At 58.7% G+C, this 17,013-nt stretch overlaps 1 protein-coding gene across 2 annotated transcripts in view; it reads left to right on the top strand.

The window, feature by feature from the left end:
- ADGRD1 (adhesion G protein-coupled receptor D1) overlaps positions 1 to 16,523 on the top strand; it is a 158,290-nt gene extending 141,767 nt beyond the window's left edge. For both annotated transcript variants that reach the window (XM_058531223.1, XM_058531222.1), the window contains 5 exons: positions 9,689 to 9,780; positions 12,192 to 12,318; positions 13,609 to 13,650; positions 14,820 to 14,912; positions 16,257 to 16,523. In XM_058531223.1, the coding sequence (XP_058387206.1) occupies positions 9,689 to 9,780; positions 12,192 to 12,318; positions 13,609 to 13,650; positions 14,820 to 14,912; positions 16,257 to 16,352 (450 nt within the window). In that variant the 3' untranslated portion in view covers positions 16,353 to 16,523. The remainder of the gene's footprint in view (positions 1 to 9,688; positions 9,781 to 12,191; positions 12,319 to 13,608; positions 13,651 to 14,819; positions 14,913 to 16,256) is intronic.
- Positions 16,524 to 17,013: the final 490 nt, after the last annotated feature.

The raw sequence follows: 17,013 nt of genomic DNA, 5'->3' as shown, positions 1-17,013 counted from the left end.
AAAAGTCCTGGGATCAAGTTTCATCATTTCTGTCGGGCCTGGCTTGGAACTCTGCCCATCGTGGACCCCTCGCTGAGGCCAGAGGAGTGGAATGCTCTGATTGGCATGAGGAGTGGAATGCTCTGATTGGCCAGGCCTGGGTCACAGCTCTAACCCTGGGGCTAGAGTGAGGGGTCAACCTTCCAGCAAAACCCGTGGACTCAGAGGGGAGGAAGCTCCCTGAGAAAATCAGGGTACTGTTACCAGAGGAGGGGAAGCGCTTGGCAGGAGGAACGGGATGTCTCTCTGAGGTCAGTGATGGCAGCCCGTGTCCTTTCGTGGGATCAGTCCCGAGTCTGTCCCCAGCTGTTCCCTGCTGTCATCTGGGTCTGGGCTCAGGTTCCACTGGAAGCTCTTAGGAAACCTGGACAGTGCTGAGCCTGGGAGAAGCTTAGCATTACTGAGATCATACCGACCAGGGCGTTTTTGGCCAATTCCCTGTTGTTACTCAAAGGAAATTTCTAGAGTGTCCTTACACTTAGTTTCCCATGAAGTTATTTAACTTTATAACAAAGGCTCAGATTTATAGAGCATCTTTTTTTTTTTTAAGATGTGGAGGGATTTTTACATTAAATATGTATGTCTCTTGCCCCTAGAATAACTACTTGAAGAGATAGTGTTTTCTCTTTTATAGAGGGGCAGTCAAGGTACAGGGGTCAGAGAAAATGACAAAATCCTGGTCTGTGATGGCAGCTGTGTTATTTTAGTTGTGCCCCTCCTCCACCTACCCCTCCCTGTCTCTCCCCCTCCTCTGTCCTCTCTCCTCCCCTTCCTCTGCAGGTGATAGCAAACCAGCTTGAACTCCTTTACATAAAAGACTCAGTCCTAGGAAGCACAGGGGAATCAGGCACGGCTTGTTCCAGGTGCTCAGTGATGTCAGCAGACGTCTCCTGCTCACTCCGTGTCCCCATTGCCTCCATGCTGGCCCCATGTCAGGCATGCCCTCTTGGGTTGGGACACGATGGAGCTGGCGCCCACACACGTTTTCCAGCTCTGTGGTCCAGGGTGGAGAGGGAGGCACTGTTCGCAGCAGTCCCAATGGAAGCCCCCCGGGCCGGTCTGATTGGCCTCTGTGGGTCCCATGTCTGTCCCGTCACCAAGGATGGGAGAGAGGCAGATGATTGGCCAGACCCACATCACATGACTGCCTGTGGTGGGGCTTATTAGGCCGGGGGCTGGGGGTAGGGTGGGGGGTCCTGGAGATTCCGTGGGGGGGCTGTGGGAGAAGGGGGTGCCAGCACCCTCGCACCCTGGTCAGTACCTGGGGCCTGGTCAAGGGGGCATCTCTGTGCCGCCTCACCCAGCCATCCCTCCCCGTAGGTGCGAGGTGACACCAGGGAGGGGTGGTCCACAGAAGGGCCTCCTCACGTCCCTCCTGCCCACCCTGTGTGAATCCACAGAACGTGCTCTCCACGGGCCTGGGTGGGACCCCAGAACATGCTCTCCACAGGGCCAGGACCCAGAGCACTCTCCACACCTCCAGGCGAGACCGCAGAACACGCTCGGCACGCGCCCCTGCGCGGGGCCCCAGGCATCCCTGTCTCTGAGCAGCTGCCTTTGAAGGGTGTTGGGTGCTGAGTCCTCCCTCGGGAAGGGGCCTTGTTCCCTAGTGTCCTCATTCATCACCTCCCCCTTCGGGTGTCCCAGCGTGCCGTGGCAGTACCATGAAGTGTCCTCCCAGTCTGATGACAACACACTTTCCGTGTCACCAGTGATGGCAGTCAGCACAGGCTTATCGGGAGGGTCTGTGGACAGCACTGAAGTCCACCCCCTGCCCCTCTGTCCACATGGATGTTTCATACGTATTGTGAAGCCAGCCCTTCCTTCTCACCTCCCTGCTCCTTTCCCCATTGGCTAATTTTAAAGTTCATCTGACTGTGTTCCAAATTCCATGGCACCGACTGAGACTGTGGGCCCTGGTGGCTAATTAAGATGAATCCAGAGAAGATGCTGAAAGACTTGCTTATTCCTTCTTAATTAAAATTCTGCTCCGACGCTCCTCATGCCACACGGAGCTGCAGCAGTGTCTTCTTGGTAAAGGGTTTCCAGAGGACAGAGCATGAGGGGACGTCATTCGGGTGTCATCGTCTGTTTGGGACTGGGGGGCAGGGGGACTGGTGCCAGCTCCGTACACGATTCCCATCATTCCAGCTGCATCGACTCGGCTCCCCTTCACGCCCGTCTCCTGCCGGCTGACATGTGCTCTGGGCTGTCCACAGGGACAAGCATGTGATGCCCCTGTGAGCCTCCTGGGTCCTCCGTGGCTCGGGCACCTGTGCCTCTGTGCTGGAGGAGAGGCACGGGAGGCCGGGCTGTGCTCCAAGCTATGCGGGACTTTGTGGGCCCACCAGGCTCTCTGTAGGTTCCCCAGTGGGTCCCTGGTGGGAGGGGTGGACGACAGGGAGATGGGCTGTGTGGATGCCGTCCCCCTCCCGCCCTTGCTGTGCCCGGGGGTGGGGACTGGTCTGGACTGATATGGACCAGGCTCCTCGCCCCCTGGCCTTGGGAGGTTTGGCCCCTGGAGGCACCGGCAGATCAGAGGGCGGGAGGAGGGTGAGGCCAGGTGCTCACCCCAGGCCCCCTCTTGCAGGCTGCGGGCGCAGGGGCTGCTCCGTCCTCCACAGGCCCCGGTGCTCTCCGGTCCCTGACGCTGCCCCTCCCCTGCCCTCGGCTCCTTTGTATCACGGGAGCTAACGTCCCAGGCACCTTGCAAGCCCTGCCTGTCTCTGGCTCCCGTGTGGTGCCTGGAGGTTTTCTTCCTTTGTCCGCCAGATGGTCACAATCACATGGCTGTCACTTCTATAAGTGGAGGGGCTCAGTGGTCTGCTCCTGGGGGCACTGACCCACACGTGCATGTCTGTCCCCTCCCCTCCCAGCAGCCCCTCAGTCCCTCTCTGTCCAGGAGGGGAGCAGGTGCTGCTGGGTCATTTGCCTCACAGGCCGGTAGGCTCTGGTCCTGCCAGGGGTGCCTGTCCTCCCAGACCCTGCCCTCCAGGCCCTGCCCGCCGGCCCAGAGGCCACTGGAGGCGCATCCTAGCCGCTGTCTTCCCAGAATCCCGTGCCCAGGATGGCCGTTCCCAGGAGGGGCTGAGAGGGGGCTTGGGGGCACATCCTAGTAGGACGGGTGAGGGGTGGGGTGTAGGGGCAGGGGGGTCACGGGGGAAGATGTTGCTGAGCCCCCAGCATGAAGGGATGAGAACCCTGCCTCAGGCTGGGGTTTGGGAAGAGGAGAAGTGTGGGTCTGGGGGCCTTTTTGAGGAGTCTGGGATGAGAATGAGGTGAAGGATAACCTGGAGCTGAGAGCCAGGTGTGGAAGGGAGGTGGGTCTGAAGGAGAGAATGACAGCTCTTGTTGGTAAACGGCTTGAAGCTGGGTTCTGAGGGGCGAGTCCAGCCCCTAGGAATGTCCTCTGTGGCTGAGCTGAGTCGGCCTGCCCGGTTCACTGTTGTTATTTCAGTTTGAATTAGGTGCTAGCATTAACCTCCCGGAGATCTCATGTGAATATCCAGATTTCTGGGATGATCTGATAGCACGGCCCGTTTCCCAGTAACCCAGTAACGTCGCCCCCACCGCTGCTCTGTGGTCGAGGGTGGGAGCTGCTGACGGGGGAGGTGGGTGAGGCTTGCCACCCCCACCCCACTGCCTGGTCAGTCCCCTGTCGTGGCTGGTCTTTGGCTCCCACAGCCCGGCCGCCGCCCTTGGAGGCTGAGCCACCATCTGGGGATGCACCGTGGACAGGGACAGCATCCTCGGGGGAGAGGAGCTTCAGACGAGCTGGACGAGGCTGAGGACCAAACAGGGCGGAGGGCACGGCTGTCCTGTGAGGGAAATCTCCTTCCTGGAGGGGCGCAAGGTCGGGAAAGGGGCGGGATGGTGGTCTGGGAGCCTCCATCCTTTGTGTTAACAGAGAGCCCCGAGTGCAGGCCAGCGTTCTCCAGCTCATCCTTTCAGCTGCGGGAGATATGCCACGTGGCGACGTGTTACTGTGCTTTCAAATGCAGGCTGTCCCTCCCCAGGGCTGCGTGAGGCTCGTGTGCAACCACTTCACCACCCGGCCTTTTACGGGGTCACAGAGGCTTCAGCCAGAGACCCCGCAGGCTCCCTCCCTCCCGCTCTCTGGGGTCTGGGAGGGCAGTTCACCTGGTCCACCAAATGTAGACACAGGCCCAGCACAGACTCCAGGCCCATCAATAATTAAACTCTGCTGGTCAGACACGGACATTGGGAGGGGTTTGAGGGGAGACCTGATGACAAGGGTGAGGCAGGGTAGTGACTGTAGGCACCGTGTCCCTGTCCCCTCTCTGTACCGACTGAATCTCCAGATCTGAGGGCCTGGCAGGAGGGACCCGTCCCAGACGTTTCCCGGGTGAGCTGAGTTTTCCGTCTCGCTTTGGTTGGTGACAGCTGGGGACCCAGAAGCTGCCCTGCCTGGATCCCTCTCCACCACCCACCACGGCGGGGGGTCCAGCTGCAGGACCCCAGCATCCCGTGTCCTCCAGGCTTCATTCCTCAAGAAGCGCGACCTCCAGTCCCATACCCAGCCCATTCCTTGAGGTCAGCCATCAACCCTCGAGGACAGCAGTTCTCAAGCTTGTCACATGATGGGATTACCAGGGAGCTTGAAGACAGTTCCTGCACAAGCCCCACCTCAGGAGGGTTTGGTTTTATTGGACCTGGGCCCCAGGGCCTTTCAAAGCTCCTGGGTGACGCCAGCGTGGAGCCAGCTTGAGGTCTGAGGTGCTCTTGAGGGGTATTGAGAGCACTGGGCGGTGGGGAGGAAGATGTGGGCTGAAGGGGATTCAGTGATTTCACAATCAAGTGCAGGGCAAGCTGCCTATGGCCCCGTGTGTCCCCTGTCTGCTTTTGTCAATTGAGTTTTGTTGGCACACGGCACAGCCATTTATTTACGAGTTGTCCGTGGCGGCTTTCATGCTACAGCAGCCAGTTAGGTCGATGCAGTAGAGACTATATGACCCACAAAGCCCAAAATATTTATGACCTGGCCCTTGACAGAAAAAACGTGGGGACCCAGGGCTAGGGGCCACAGTGGTGGGGTCCTGCTGACCCCATGCCTCTCTGACCTCATCAGGCCTCATGCTGGCCTGGCGGGGCGGGGGAACTTAGGCCTTTTATCTCCTCAGGGGACCCATGGTTGCGCCATCGAGTCGTGCCCCTGTTCTCCCAGAGGACCTCTGCCTGATTTCCAAATGAAGAAAGCAGGTTTCGGAATAACGAGCATGGCCTGACCCCATTTGTGTAACGTGTCAAAAGCTCTGTGTGGGGGCACATACATGGAAAAGGAGTGTCTGCACGGTGCACATGGAGTGGTGGTTCCCTAGACAGGGCTTGGGTCTGGGCGTATATGCGTCAACTGGCCAGGCATTTGAAAACGCCCACATGTCGCTTGCAAATTTTAAAGTAAAACACTCTAGAAAGGTGCATGTTTGTGTCGGGACGTGTGGTTTCTGTGTGTCCTGGTGAGGTGCGTCCTGCAGGGGCAGGAATTTGGGGACAGTGAAGGGGCACCGTGGGGCCTGCTGGGCCAAGTGCTGGGGAGAAAAGGACAGAACCGAGCCCCGTCCAGTCACAGCCCGCCCTGTCGCCTCACCGCCAAATACACCCCACTGACTGTCCCTTCACAGATGGTCCTCCCCAATTATGAAGGGAAGTGGGTGCCATTCCTTGGGTGACTCCAGGAAGGCTAAATGCAAACACGCCACGGGACCAGCGGGTTTTATAGAAGCCAGAGTCTGGACCCCCAAGAGCAGCGACCCCGTGGGTGGCAGTGTCACCTTAGCCTGAGCCCCCCAAAGCGGGGGCTTTGTTCTGTGCCAGACCCACCGGGGAGAGGGCCTCCAGGTCGGGGGAGAGAAAGAGTCTCTTAGGGATTTAAAACCCTCCTCTCGTCTGAGGAGAAGCCGAGGCGGCTGTGTCGATGTAGACGCAGGTACGTGGACACAGATGCGTAGGTACAGACCAGCTGCGGATTCGTAGACCCAGACACGGACGTAGATACAGTTACAGTTACAGACACGGCTACGTAGATACAGACACGGGACACAGACGTAGAGACAGGTGCATGTGCACGCTGCATACGTATGTGTGCGTGTGTAACCCTGTCACTGTGAAATGGTGTACGTCCCAGGGAGTTTCCACAAATAAATGCCCGCATGGCTCTGACCAGGTCAACAAACGGCATGGTTCGAACTCTAGAAGCCCAGTGCAGTCACCACCCCCCACCAGAGGTCGCCATGACCTTGAGTGTCTATCTGCACCCCACACCCCGTTTTTTGCTGAAATGCGGCCCATGAGTTACTCCTTTGACACGTGTCGTAAGTAGCTTCTCGGCTGTTCTAAGCGGAGGTGCCTAGGTGACAAAATACTCGATGTCCCCGTGACTGTGACGTGTGGCCTCAGCCCGGGGCCTTGCCTGGTCTGCAGCCAGGCACAAATGAGGACGAGGGACTGGAGCGAGGGGCAGGCCTGCTTCTGATTTGTATTTTCACGAGACGCCGGATGTGTTTCACTCGCAGCCTGTGTCTCCCCCCTAATGGCACGCTACCGTGGGATGGAGGTCAGAGGTGCCTCCTCTCGTCATGCCACAGCAAATGCGATTGTGCCACTGGGGTGCAGGGAATGTGCCTGCTGGGTGCGGCCAGAGGGAGAGAGGGAGAAATAAGTAATCCCCAGCAAAATCTTTGGAGAAATGGGAATGATGATGAATGGTAACAGCCAATAATGTGAGCAGCTTAACCATATTGAAACTCTTCCTTCTGGGTCTTAAATATAGGGGCCATGAAATAACAAAAGACTTGAAATCAAATCAATCACTTGTCACGTTCTTATGTTTGTGAAGCACTTTGCCATAGTTCCATCTTCCAATCAGTGGCCACATCATGAAAGTCTGTGGACAGCAGCCTCTGTATCCCTCAGCTTCACGCCTGAGAGGTCTAGAGTGGAAAAAACACTTCAGCCTCTAGCAGCAAAGGGGAGATGGTTATGATGGGTCCTCCGGGCTCATGCGGGTTGTTGGTCGTGATGAGTCCTCCGGGCTCACGTGGGATGCTGGTTGATGAGTCCTCTTGGCTCATGATGGGTGTTCAAGCTCCTCCCCTGAGGCTGCCTGGCGCCCCTCTCCCAGGTTTCAGGCACTGTGGTCTCTCCATCCCCTTCCCTGAATCACTGGAACGCTGCACAGTTACGTCTCCTTTCCTCCTGACCCCTAGGACACTGCTGAGACGTTCACAGGGAAAGGGAATTACCTTATTTCCCTTGTAGTTTATAATTGTTGTAAATTGAAATTTACTTAAGTGATTTAATTTTCTAATTTTAACACACATGGTTAAAAATTTGAAAGAAAAGCTTAAGAATATATATGAAAAGTCTCTGCCCACATCTCTCTCTCAACTCCCTGGTTTCCATCTGCCCCCCGAAACAGGCAACCTCTGAAGCTCATTTCTTCTGTGTCCCCGGGGTTTATGCAGATACAGATGACTGTGAGTGCATATGCACCCCGTTCCATGTCTTTTCCACACAGGACATATTGGATTTGTCAGCACTTGAGACCTGCCTTGGTCCATATTGCACCCACAGAGTGGGGGGCCACTGTAGCCCCCAAACCACTGCCTGTTGGTGGATTTTCAGGTGGTTTCCAATCTCTTGCTGTTACAAACAAGGCTTCAGCTATTGCCAGGACATAAATTCCCAAAGTGAAAGAGGCAGGATGTGCAGCATGGCAGACAGAGGACCTGGGTAAATCTCCCCAGATGCGAGGAAACCACCAGAAGAATCCCACATATAAGAAGCACAACATTTCAGAACTCTAGAAATTACCCAAAGGCATTAAAAGTGAAAAGCATTTACTCAGGAACAACTAGTGAATCTCCGTGAGAGCAGCGGGGTCTGTGGCACTTTGCTGGGCTTCCCCCCCACCCCCACCCCCCAGCTCCGGGACAGGATGCAGCAGAGACAGGACCGGCTCCAGGCGAGTGTGCGATGACAGCCTTCCCTGACTTCCGTGGCCCCGACTGTCTGGGGTTGACAGTCCTACCCCGCAGCAGTGACTGCACTGAGTTTCTCTCCTTTGTCACTGTCCAGGTTGAATGGAATGTCACTGCATTTTAAAACTAATAACCTGTCGTCCGCGCCGGCCCAAGCTCTCTTGGTCTGGCTGAGTTCTTGTGGCTCTCACCCATTCACCAGTGAGCGGGGTGACGGGGCACTGGTGGTACTGAGCATTCATGCTGTCACCTTCTCCCCTCTTCCCTGACCGCAGGGGGCTTCAGCTGTCGCCCTCACTTTACAGGGAGAGAATGAGGGCAGATAAGGTCTGCCTGCCAGGAGCTGAGCTGCCAGTGTTGAGGTGGTCGGTTAAGACAAGGAGCCAACCTGGAAGCAGCAATCAAGCCTTTATTCCATCACTGCAATAGCATAAGGCTGACAGGACGGGGTGCTGGCTCCCCCAGGCTCCATCCAGGTAGCAGCACAGACGGGCTGTCTCACTGCTGAGAGCCCTGGGCAGATGGCTCCTGCTGACTGACCCGGGGAGAGGATGAGGGAGAAGGGCGGGGCATGGAAGGTCCTGAGTACTGAGGCAGAGGCGGAGAGTGTCTGCAGGGCCCCAGAGAAAGGGTGTCAGCAGAGGAGCTTTGGAGAGGCCTCAGCCTGGGGCCCCCATGAGGAGGCCTTGGAAGGCAGGTGCCTAGGCTAGGAATGCAGACCTGCGATGACATGGCCCGCCAGGCGGGAGGGATGTGAGGGGCCTGGGTCCCTGCCTGCAGTCCCTTCGGAGCTTGCAATGCTCTGCCGTGAGGCACGTCTGGTGTAGGGAGGCCGGAGGCCGCTTTCCCGTGAGGCCTCAGGTAAAGCCTTGTCATTGCCTGGGGTCCAGAGGCTGAAAGTTCACACATAGGGTTTTGGCCTGGAGCTGGACTCCTCACTGACCCTGTAAATGACCTCAGAGTCTTTCAAAAACAAGGGAGAGGTCGCTGGCCACAGCACAGCCCCTGAGTCCAGCCGTGGACTCTGTGGCACAAGAAAACGTGGGGGCTCTCCCTTCCCCTGCTGGCCCCTGCCTTGTCAAGCTCCTGTTCAGGACCCTGGAGAGCTGCCCACAGGAGGGGACAGGCTGTCCTGGAACTTCCGCTGGAGACCCTTCACCCCCTGCCCAGCCCCACAGGCCCCAAGCTGAGCCTTCCAGTAGGTTCCTAGCAAGGAGGGAGCATTGGGCAGAGGATGAAGAACCCTCTGCTGTGGCCTCCACGGGCCTCATGGCCGTCAGCCTGGGGTGAGGGCAGGAAGTGAGAGCCTGCAGTGTGCTAGGGCTTCACAGATATGATTTCTTGTCCTTTCAACGATCAGTTTGCTCTGTAGATATTATTGCTGTTTCTCATCAAATGGGGAAACTGAGGTTCAGAGGCTGAAGTAAGTTGCGCAGCGTCACACCCAGTGAGCAGATGCTGAGATGCGGTTCGCACCCACGGGCTCTCTTTGATGTGCTCCTGGGACGAGAGCCAGTGTGTTCTGTGAGCGCCCGGCGGGCAGTCCTGCGGGTGGCGTGCAGGGAGCAGGCGGCAGCCAGGTGGACTCAGATTTCCTGCAGGTGCAGCTCCAGCCCCCTCCCTCCCCTCCATTGCTTCTTCTTGTGCAGGTCAACGTCGTCATCCTCGTCGCCGTGACCAGGGTCATTTCACAGATCAGCGCCGACAACTACAAGGTCCATGGAGATCCCAGTGCCTTCAAGTAAGCCGGCCCGGGGGCTGCCAGCAGTGCCCCTGCCCGCAGAGGGCGCTCGGGGGAGCAGGAGGGGCTCCCCTGGTGTCCTCGCCATCTCCCTGGGGGATCCCTGGGCTCGTGTCCTCGCTCCACTCCGTAATCACTCTCTGTGACCTGACCTGTCCTTTCCCAGCCTTGGTGCCCCCATTTGTACAGGAGGGGGGGTCTACTAGATGTCATCTGGGGACTGCTGACCCCCAGGGTGAGAGGCTGCATGCAGCGAGGTGAAGAGGAAGATCCTAGAGCCCAACCACCCTACCCATGTCAGTCCTGCTCAGCCCCTGCCATCTGCGAGGACCTTGCGAGTTATTTAACCCCTCGATTCCTTGCTCTCCTCATCTGTGAGGTGGGGATGGCAGGGGGACCAGCTCACGGGGCGTCGTTGCAGGAATATCGTGAGGAGGGTAGAGCTTCCGGGCGGCTCTGGGGCTGGTCCCTCTGGGGAAGGAGCAGGTGTCTCTGGGCAGGGGTTCCACCCTCACACATGCTGTCCTCTCGGGTTTCCTGACCCCGTATCAGTCAGGGCTCTGCTGAGTGGAAGTGACAGGAAACCCGACACACACTGGCTGAAGAAAAGGGGGATATATCGACACGGGTAACTGAAAAGTTCAGACCCTATCTGACGATAAAATCACCAGCACCCAGTTCGTCTTTGCATCTCTCAGCCCTGAGTCCTGTGTCAGCTTCATGCTGAGGTGGACGCTGCCTCCTGGTGACGCGGGGAGGAACCTCTGTCCCACCTGCTCAGACAGAGGCCCTGAGTCTGGAGGCCAAGACTCAGGCTGGGCCATGTGTCCACCCTGAACCGGTCACAGTGGAATGGAAGTCACCAGTTAACCTGGACCTGAGTCACACGGTCCACCCTGGCCCTGGGGTACAGTCAGTACCCCCAAACCACAGGGCCAGGAAGTGGGAGAGCTGGCCCCTCACAGGGAATTTGAGGCTGTTATCCATGAGTTACGTTAGTTACACTGTATATTTTCTGATCTGAAAGGGAACAGTGAATACGTCAGCAGCAGGTGGATAAGACAGTTATTCTGTAATGAATTCCAAACACTGTAAATTAAACTGACAAGAGGCTCCGTCGCTCTTGGGCTCTTCAGCCTCTGGAAACCTTGGAGGGCTGCGCCCTGGGGGAGAAGAGATGCTCCTGGGTCAGGGATCACTTCCTTTCCTCTTATGCCAGTGGGAACAGGCAGCGCTGTCCTGTGGGGTGGCCTGTCCCCGTCCCGCGGTGGCCTGACCAGGGAGGACCTGTCCCTCCCACAGTCCACCCTCAGCTCCCCAAGGCCCCCTGACCCTGGCTCAGGGCCGCCAGTCTGTCTCCAGCTCTCCTCTCCCCTCTCAGCCAGGCACCGGGGACCACTGCTTTCTGGACCCCAAACAGCCAGGTGCTCACCCCACACCTGCTCCCCCTCCGTCCCCACCCCTGCTCCCTCTCCTCGCTCCCCACGGCCCAGGAAGCAGCCTCCTCCGCCACCTTATCCCTCTCTCCGGGGGAACGTCTCCCCGAGGGGAGGGCTGACAGGGGCGAGGTAGGGACCGTGCGCTGGGAGCGCATTTCCGAGTCTGCAGAACCACAGCTGGTGGCACTGCCCTCGGTGCCCTCCCATGTCCTGCACGTGACGGCAGGGACGTGGTCCTCCCGGGCGAGTGCAGGCCGCGTCTCTCTGGACAGACACCCTGACATGGTTACAGAGCCCAGCAGCCCCTGCCCTGCAGCAATTCCTCTTTAAGTGGCCGAGCCTGACCCCTGGGCCACTCCTCACTCTCCTCTTAGTGTCGTTTGTGTAACCCTCGCCCCCTGGGCTGGTGACACCAAGCCGGGAGCTCTGGGAGGCCGACAGGAGGACAGCAGTTACAGCATCCTCGGGAAACTTCTGCGGCTCCTTTTCCTCCTTGTCTCTTGGTTTCAATCTAGTCATTTCTTCTGTGCTCAGCAGCTCAGGGTTCAGGGTGAGCCCACAAGGCTGATGCTGCAGCTGTCCCTGCCCTGGGTGTGTCTCCCACCCCATTGGGCTCCTCAGCTCCTCTCTCCTCTGTGGGCACCTGGGATCAGCGTGGCCATCCAGCATCAGCACCGGCTGGATGCGGGGGTCAGCCTGAGTGTGTGCAGAGGGCATGCTGGCTCCTGGTGCCACATGCCAGCTGCAGCAGAGCAGAAGCAGCACCATTGACAGGGCCCAGAGCCAGCCTGGCAGGGGCACCGTCTGATTCGTCCCATGTGGTCAGCTGCTCACCCGAGGTCACCTGCAGGGAGGAGCCCATCCCTCCCAGCGGGGGCTATGTCTCCTCCCATCAGAAGCCGTGCGTCCAGAGGCCGGTCCTCTGGACCACCCTTGCTTGCCCGCTACTCAGAGTCCCCATTTCTCTTTCAGGTTGACAGCAAAAGCTGTGGCCGTGCTGCTGCCCATCTTGGGGACCTCGTGGGTCTTTGGCGTGCTTGCTGTCAACAGGCGGGCCGTGGTCTTCCAGTACATGTTTGCCGTCCTCAACTCCTTACAGGTGAGCGCCGGGACTGTCGGGTGCGCGAGTTGGCTGTGAGCTTTGTGAGTGGATGTGAGAGGAGCAGGTTGACGCACAAAGGCCAGAGGGAGACCCTCCTCTCTGTTCCCTGCACATACCTTATGAGCCCATAGCGTGGGGGCGTCCCCAAGGCCGGAGGACAGAGGCATCAATGGAGCCACGCCAGGGTCTCTGAGCAGACAGGGCCTGCAGGATCGTGACCCCGCAGGTCACTGCAGGGCTGCTTCATCCTCCAGGCCAGTGTCTGCAGGAGCGACATCCGGGCCTGAGAGGGAAGACGGTCAGTGTGTGGGCAGTTCCTGACAGGGAGCCAGGCATGGAGAGTGGTGTTGGGGGCACCTCGGGGTCTGAGCTAGTGTCTGTCCTCTGCATGGAGGGGCCGGGAAGGGTCATCAGCCTGGAAATCAGAGATGTGGGATGCCCAGAGTCTGAGTCCCCGGACCCACAAGCCCCCAAAGGGAGGGCAGAGCTGGGTGCCCATCACCGTACACACCCCACATAGCCGAACCTAAGGCTGAATCCTGGCGAATGTCACCGCGGCCCGCCCAGCCCTGCTGTGCTGTCCTTGCTGCCTCTGTGTCTTCGTGACCGATGACCGCATCTTAGGATGGTGGTCAGGCTTCTAGTTTGTAATAAGCTTCCATGCTTAGTTTCCCTCTGGTGGTTTATCATGAAACGTGGTAGTTGTCCTGGCTCCAGGTCCTGGGGCTCCTCCTTTATCCTCTTTGTGTCCCAGTGGCCTCCTCCATAAAGTGGGAGCAGTCACAGGCCCCACTTCACGAGGCGGCTTTTAGCACTAAATGGGATAGCTCACGTGAGGTTTGCCTAGTGCCTGACACGTGGTAGCTGTCTCTGGATGTTTGGTGACGTCCTCGTTCTTGTGTCTGTTATTGTTATCATCATTCTCAGTCTGCAGATGAGGACACCCAGGTTAGGTGACAGTCTAATGTCATCACCTCTGTGTGTCCCCAGCATTCTGCTCCTTTCCCAGATTAGTCTGCTGGGAAGCCACCTGTCCTTGTGTCTTTGCCCGGGCAGCACAGCCCCTCTGAACCCTGGGCATAGAGGCTGCCTACGTGTAGTTAGATGACGGGGTTGGGTGCAGGAAGCCCCCATCCTCACCCTCAGCTCACTCCCACGCTCCCCAGCAATGAGCCACACCAGTCCACTCTCAGATCCCACGTGTGGCACTGGAAAGAACCATCAGAAAGTGTTTGTGACGAGACACAGGTGGCTCTAATTCTGTGTTTTTCTCCCCTTCCTTCCTAGGGATTTTTCATCTTCCTCTTTCATTGTCTCCTGAATTCCGAGGTACGTCTGCTCTCCTCCCTGGCAACACAAAGCTGGTTTTCCGTTTCTGAAGGGGCACAGAGACAGGAGCAGTGCTACCCTGTCAGGCTGGTGTCGGGAATGTCACCCTGAACAAGCTGTGGTGACAAGCTGTGCACAGCAGGGCTGCTCTTCCTTAGCCCTTCTCTCTCATCCAGGTTGCCAAGCAACCTCCCAGCATCCTCCCTCTCTGATGTCACACGGGCACTGCTGTCTGTGTGGGGGACAAGGAGAGGCAGAGATCAGGACCTTGCTGGTGTCTGGCATGTTAGGGAGAGTGAGATGTGGGTGTGCTCCCAACAGTCCCCGCGAAGGCCTTTGGGAAGCTGTCCTGTGGTGTAAGGAGGAGGTTGGAGAGGGGTCTTTTGTAATTTGGCCTCCCAGGGCACTGGGGCAGCTGGGGCAGCCTGGGGCGTTATCTGCTGTGTGCTCAGCCACGGGGAGGGTGGAGGCTGCTCCAGATACAGCCCTGCCCCTCAGAACCCACAGTCCTGTGGGAGGAGGTTCACCTAAATTGCAGGCTTGGCATTCAAGCCCCACCAGGCTGTGGTCATGGGGAAGGGCCTCTGGAATGGGGAATGGGGACGGGCAGAAGCACCATCTGCTCTTTAGTAGAGCAGTCCCTTTGCACACGGAGAGGCAGGCAAGGAGGGAGGAGGTAGGGGTGGCCAGTGGAGGGGGGATCACATGCTGGCAAAGACCCCAGAGCAGCCCAGGCAGGGCCTGAGACTGTGACGCACGTGGCGGATAGGGGACCGCCCTCAGCACCGCGCATGGCCTGCCCACGTGTGCATTAGTTGATTTGCTCCTCCGTATTGTTTGTGCTGCACGGCACATGCTCTGCCCTCCACACCGTTCACTGCCGAGTGTGTCCCATCTCCCCTGCAGAACTGTGAGGAGGCCATCAGACCATCCAGATCCACCTTTCTCCCCGGGCGGGGCCTGGGCTGGTGGTGGAGACACATTCTGTCTGCCAAATGAATCAGTGACTGTTGGAATCTGGTGTTTCCAAATCTCGTCCTTGCCCTGCATCCGGTGTTGTGGGGCCTCTGTCAGCACAGATTCCTAGCAACCTTGTAGAGTGACCTCTGATTGTTGCCGCGTCAGCCTCTGAAATTGCTTCTGATTATCCCTCTGTTCCTCTGCCGCAGGTGAGGGCTGCCTTCAAGCACAAGACCAAGGTCTGGTCCCTCTCAAGCAGCTCTGCCCGCAACGCCACCGTGAAGCCCTTCAGCTCTGAAGTCGTGAGTGCTGTGGCTGTCCTGTCTAGATCCCGTCCCTGCGTGGGCTGATCCTGTTCTCAGTGCCTTGCATCCTTGGCCCAAGGGCTGGTTCTCTATTGGTTGTTGCTGGAAAGCCAGGCCTTGTCAGCCCCGCCATGGAGTTGCTTCCCAGCTTCGCTGAGCTGCGCAGCCTCTGCCTCACCAAGGACGCGGTGCTGAGGCCCAGTTTCAAATCCAGGGTCTCAGCCCCTCCTCTCCTGCCTCCGCGAGCTCCAGCCTCTGCAGGCTCAGGGTTGTGCAAGCAGCTGCCCAGCTCGGGGCGGAGGAGGCGAGGCTGTGTGCTGGCTGTTCCTGTCTGGCCCTTTCACGCCTGACAGAGGCTGCAGGCTGTACAGGGGCAGCAGGGTCCTCTGTCCCGATAAAATTGCCACAACCCTCTCTCCCGCCCCGTTTCCAGGGGCAGCACCTCTGTGTTGACTCAGGGACATGGAAGGACGTACAGATCAGTGGACACTGGACCTGCTGATGTGTCCCGTCAAGGCACAAAGTCGTGGCCCAGCCCTGCCTCCTGGGAACTTGTCCTCTGTGTTGTGTCTCCCACTGTGGACGCCTGAGAAATCGGGGCTCCATGCTCCACGCTCGATGCCTGGGGTCTAAACAGGCCTCTCCTCGTAGTGCCAGCTTGGTTCCCCTCCTCCTGCAGGGCGTGCTCCATCATCAGCCTGTCCTCGAGGCCCCAGGCAGGGCCCCCAGCAGCCTGGCGCAGACGGCACCTCTGCCCTCCCTGCGCCGCTGTCTCCTGCCTGTCAGTTAGGTCCTCACACAGCTGTTGTGTCCTTAGGAAGTCCTTCCTGGAGGGCCCCAAATAAAGGTGCTCCCGCCACTTCAGAGTCATACTCCTGCCACTCTCTGCAGTGGCCTCTGTCTGCCGCCCCCCGGGATGTAAACGCCATTTACATGGCGGGGACAAGAGGGGCATGGGGACACGGAGCTGTTGGCTTTCTTCACTGCCTGACCCACAGCCAACACGATACCCCATGCACTGCGTGCTCAGTGACAGACGTGGAGGGAACGTGTGAATGAACAGAGGGAGGTGAACGAGTGAATGAGTGGATGGATGAATAGAAGGATGCATGAATAGAAGGGTAGATGGATGAATGAGGGAGTGCACAGAATCTAGAAGCGATGAGGGAGGGAGCCCAGCGCAGAGCAGGGGAGAGCAGCGCCCCTCTGAAGTCCGGGATCCTTGTTTCTTGGAAGAGGGTCCTCGGGCAGCTTTCTGGCCCCAGGCTTCCGCACCCACGTGGGGTTTGGATCTCTGATCTCGGAGCAGGGACCTCATGCCTCAACCCTCTGTGCTTGCAGATGAACGAGACCCGGCCCGGCACGGCCTCCTCTAAGCTCAGCCCGTGGGACAGGAGCAGCCACTCCGCCCACCGCGTGGACCTGTCCGCCGTGTGAGCAGAGAGCCATCGGCCTGCCCTCAGATCACCCCCACCCCGCACACAAAACACAAGAGCAGTCTACCTTCACCAGTGGGACCCTGTCCTCGTGGCTGTCTGGACGTGGGGGTCTCGGCCCCTGTGACGGTGTCCTCACCCGTGACCCTCTCTGTGTGACAGAGCCCACTGCTCAGCCTGACACACAGCCGTGGGCGACCCTCCTGGCTTGGGTCCTCCTGTGGGCTGAGGGCCTGCCCTCCGGGCACCCTGAACACACAGCAGCCCCTGTGAGCTTCCCCCTCATCCTGCAGGTGCACAGAGCCTCCGACCCGCCACACCCTGGGCACACGGGACTCAGAGCTGCAGCATCAGGAGGGGAAGCTTAGCCTCTGCACCGTGATGGGGACTCGGCACCAAAGAGGGGGGCCCTGTGGGGGAGTCAGGGTCCCCGCCCACCCCAGAGGTTCAGGTGGAGGCAGATGGGGGCGTGTGGGGAAGAGCTGGGGCATGTTTTCAGCCTGCTGAATTTACCCAACAACAAGCCCCCGCAGCCAGGCACCAGCCCCGGTGCAGAACTCTGGGCAGGGTGACGCCACGCGGCCTGCCCCGCGGTCTGCTGTGTGGTCTCTGCTGGGGCCTCCGCCAACGCCGAGGGCTTTGGGCTACAGACGCCGCTGCTC

Source organism: Diceros bicornis, chromosome 35, assembly GCF_020826845.1.
Source record: "Diceros bicornis minor isolate mBicDic1 chromosome 35, mDicBic1.mat.cur, whole genome shotgun sequence".
Taxonomy (NCBI): domain Eukaryota; kingdom Metazoa; phylum Chordata; class Mammalia; order Perissodactyla; family Rhinocerotidae; genus Diceros; species Diceros bicornis.
This window is presented reverse-complemented; position numbering and strand designations above follow the sequence as displayed.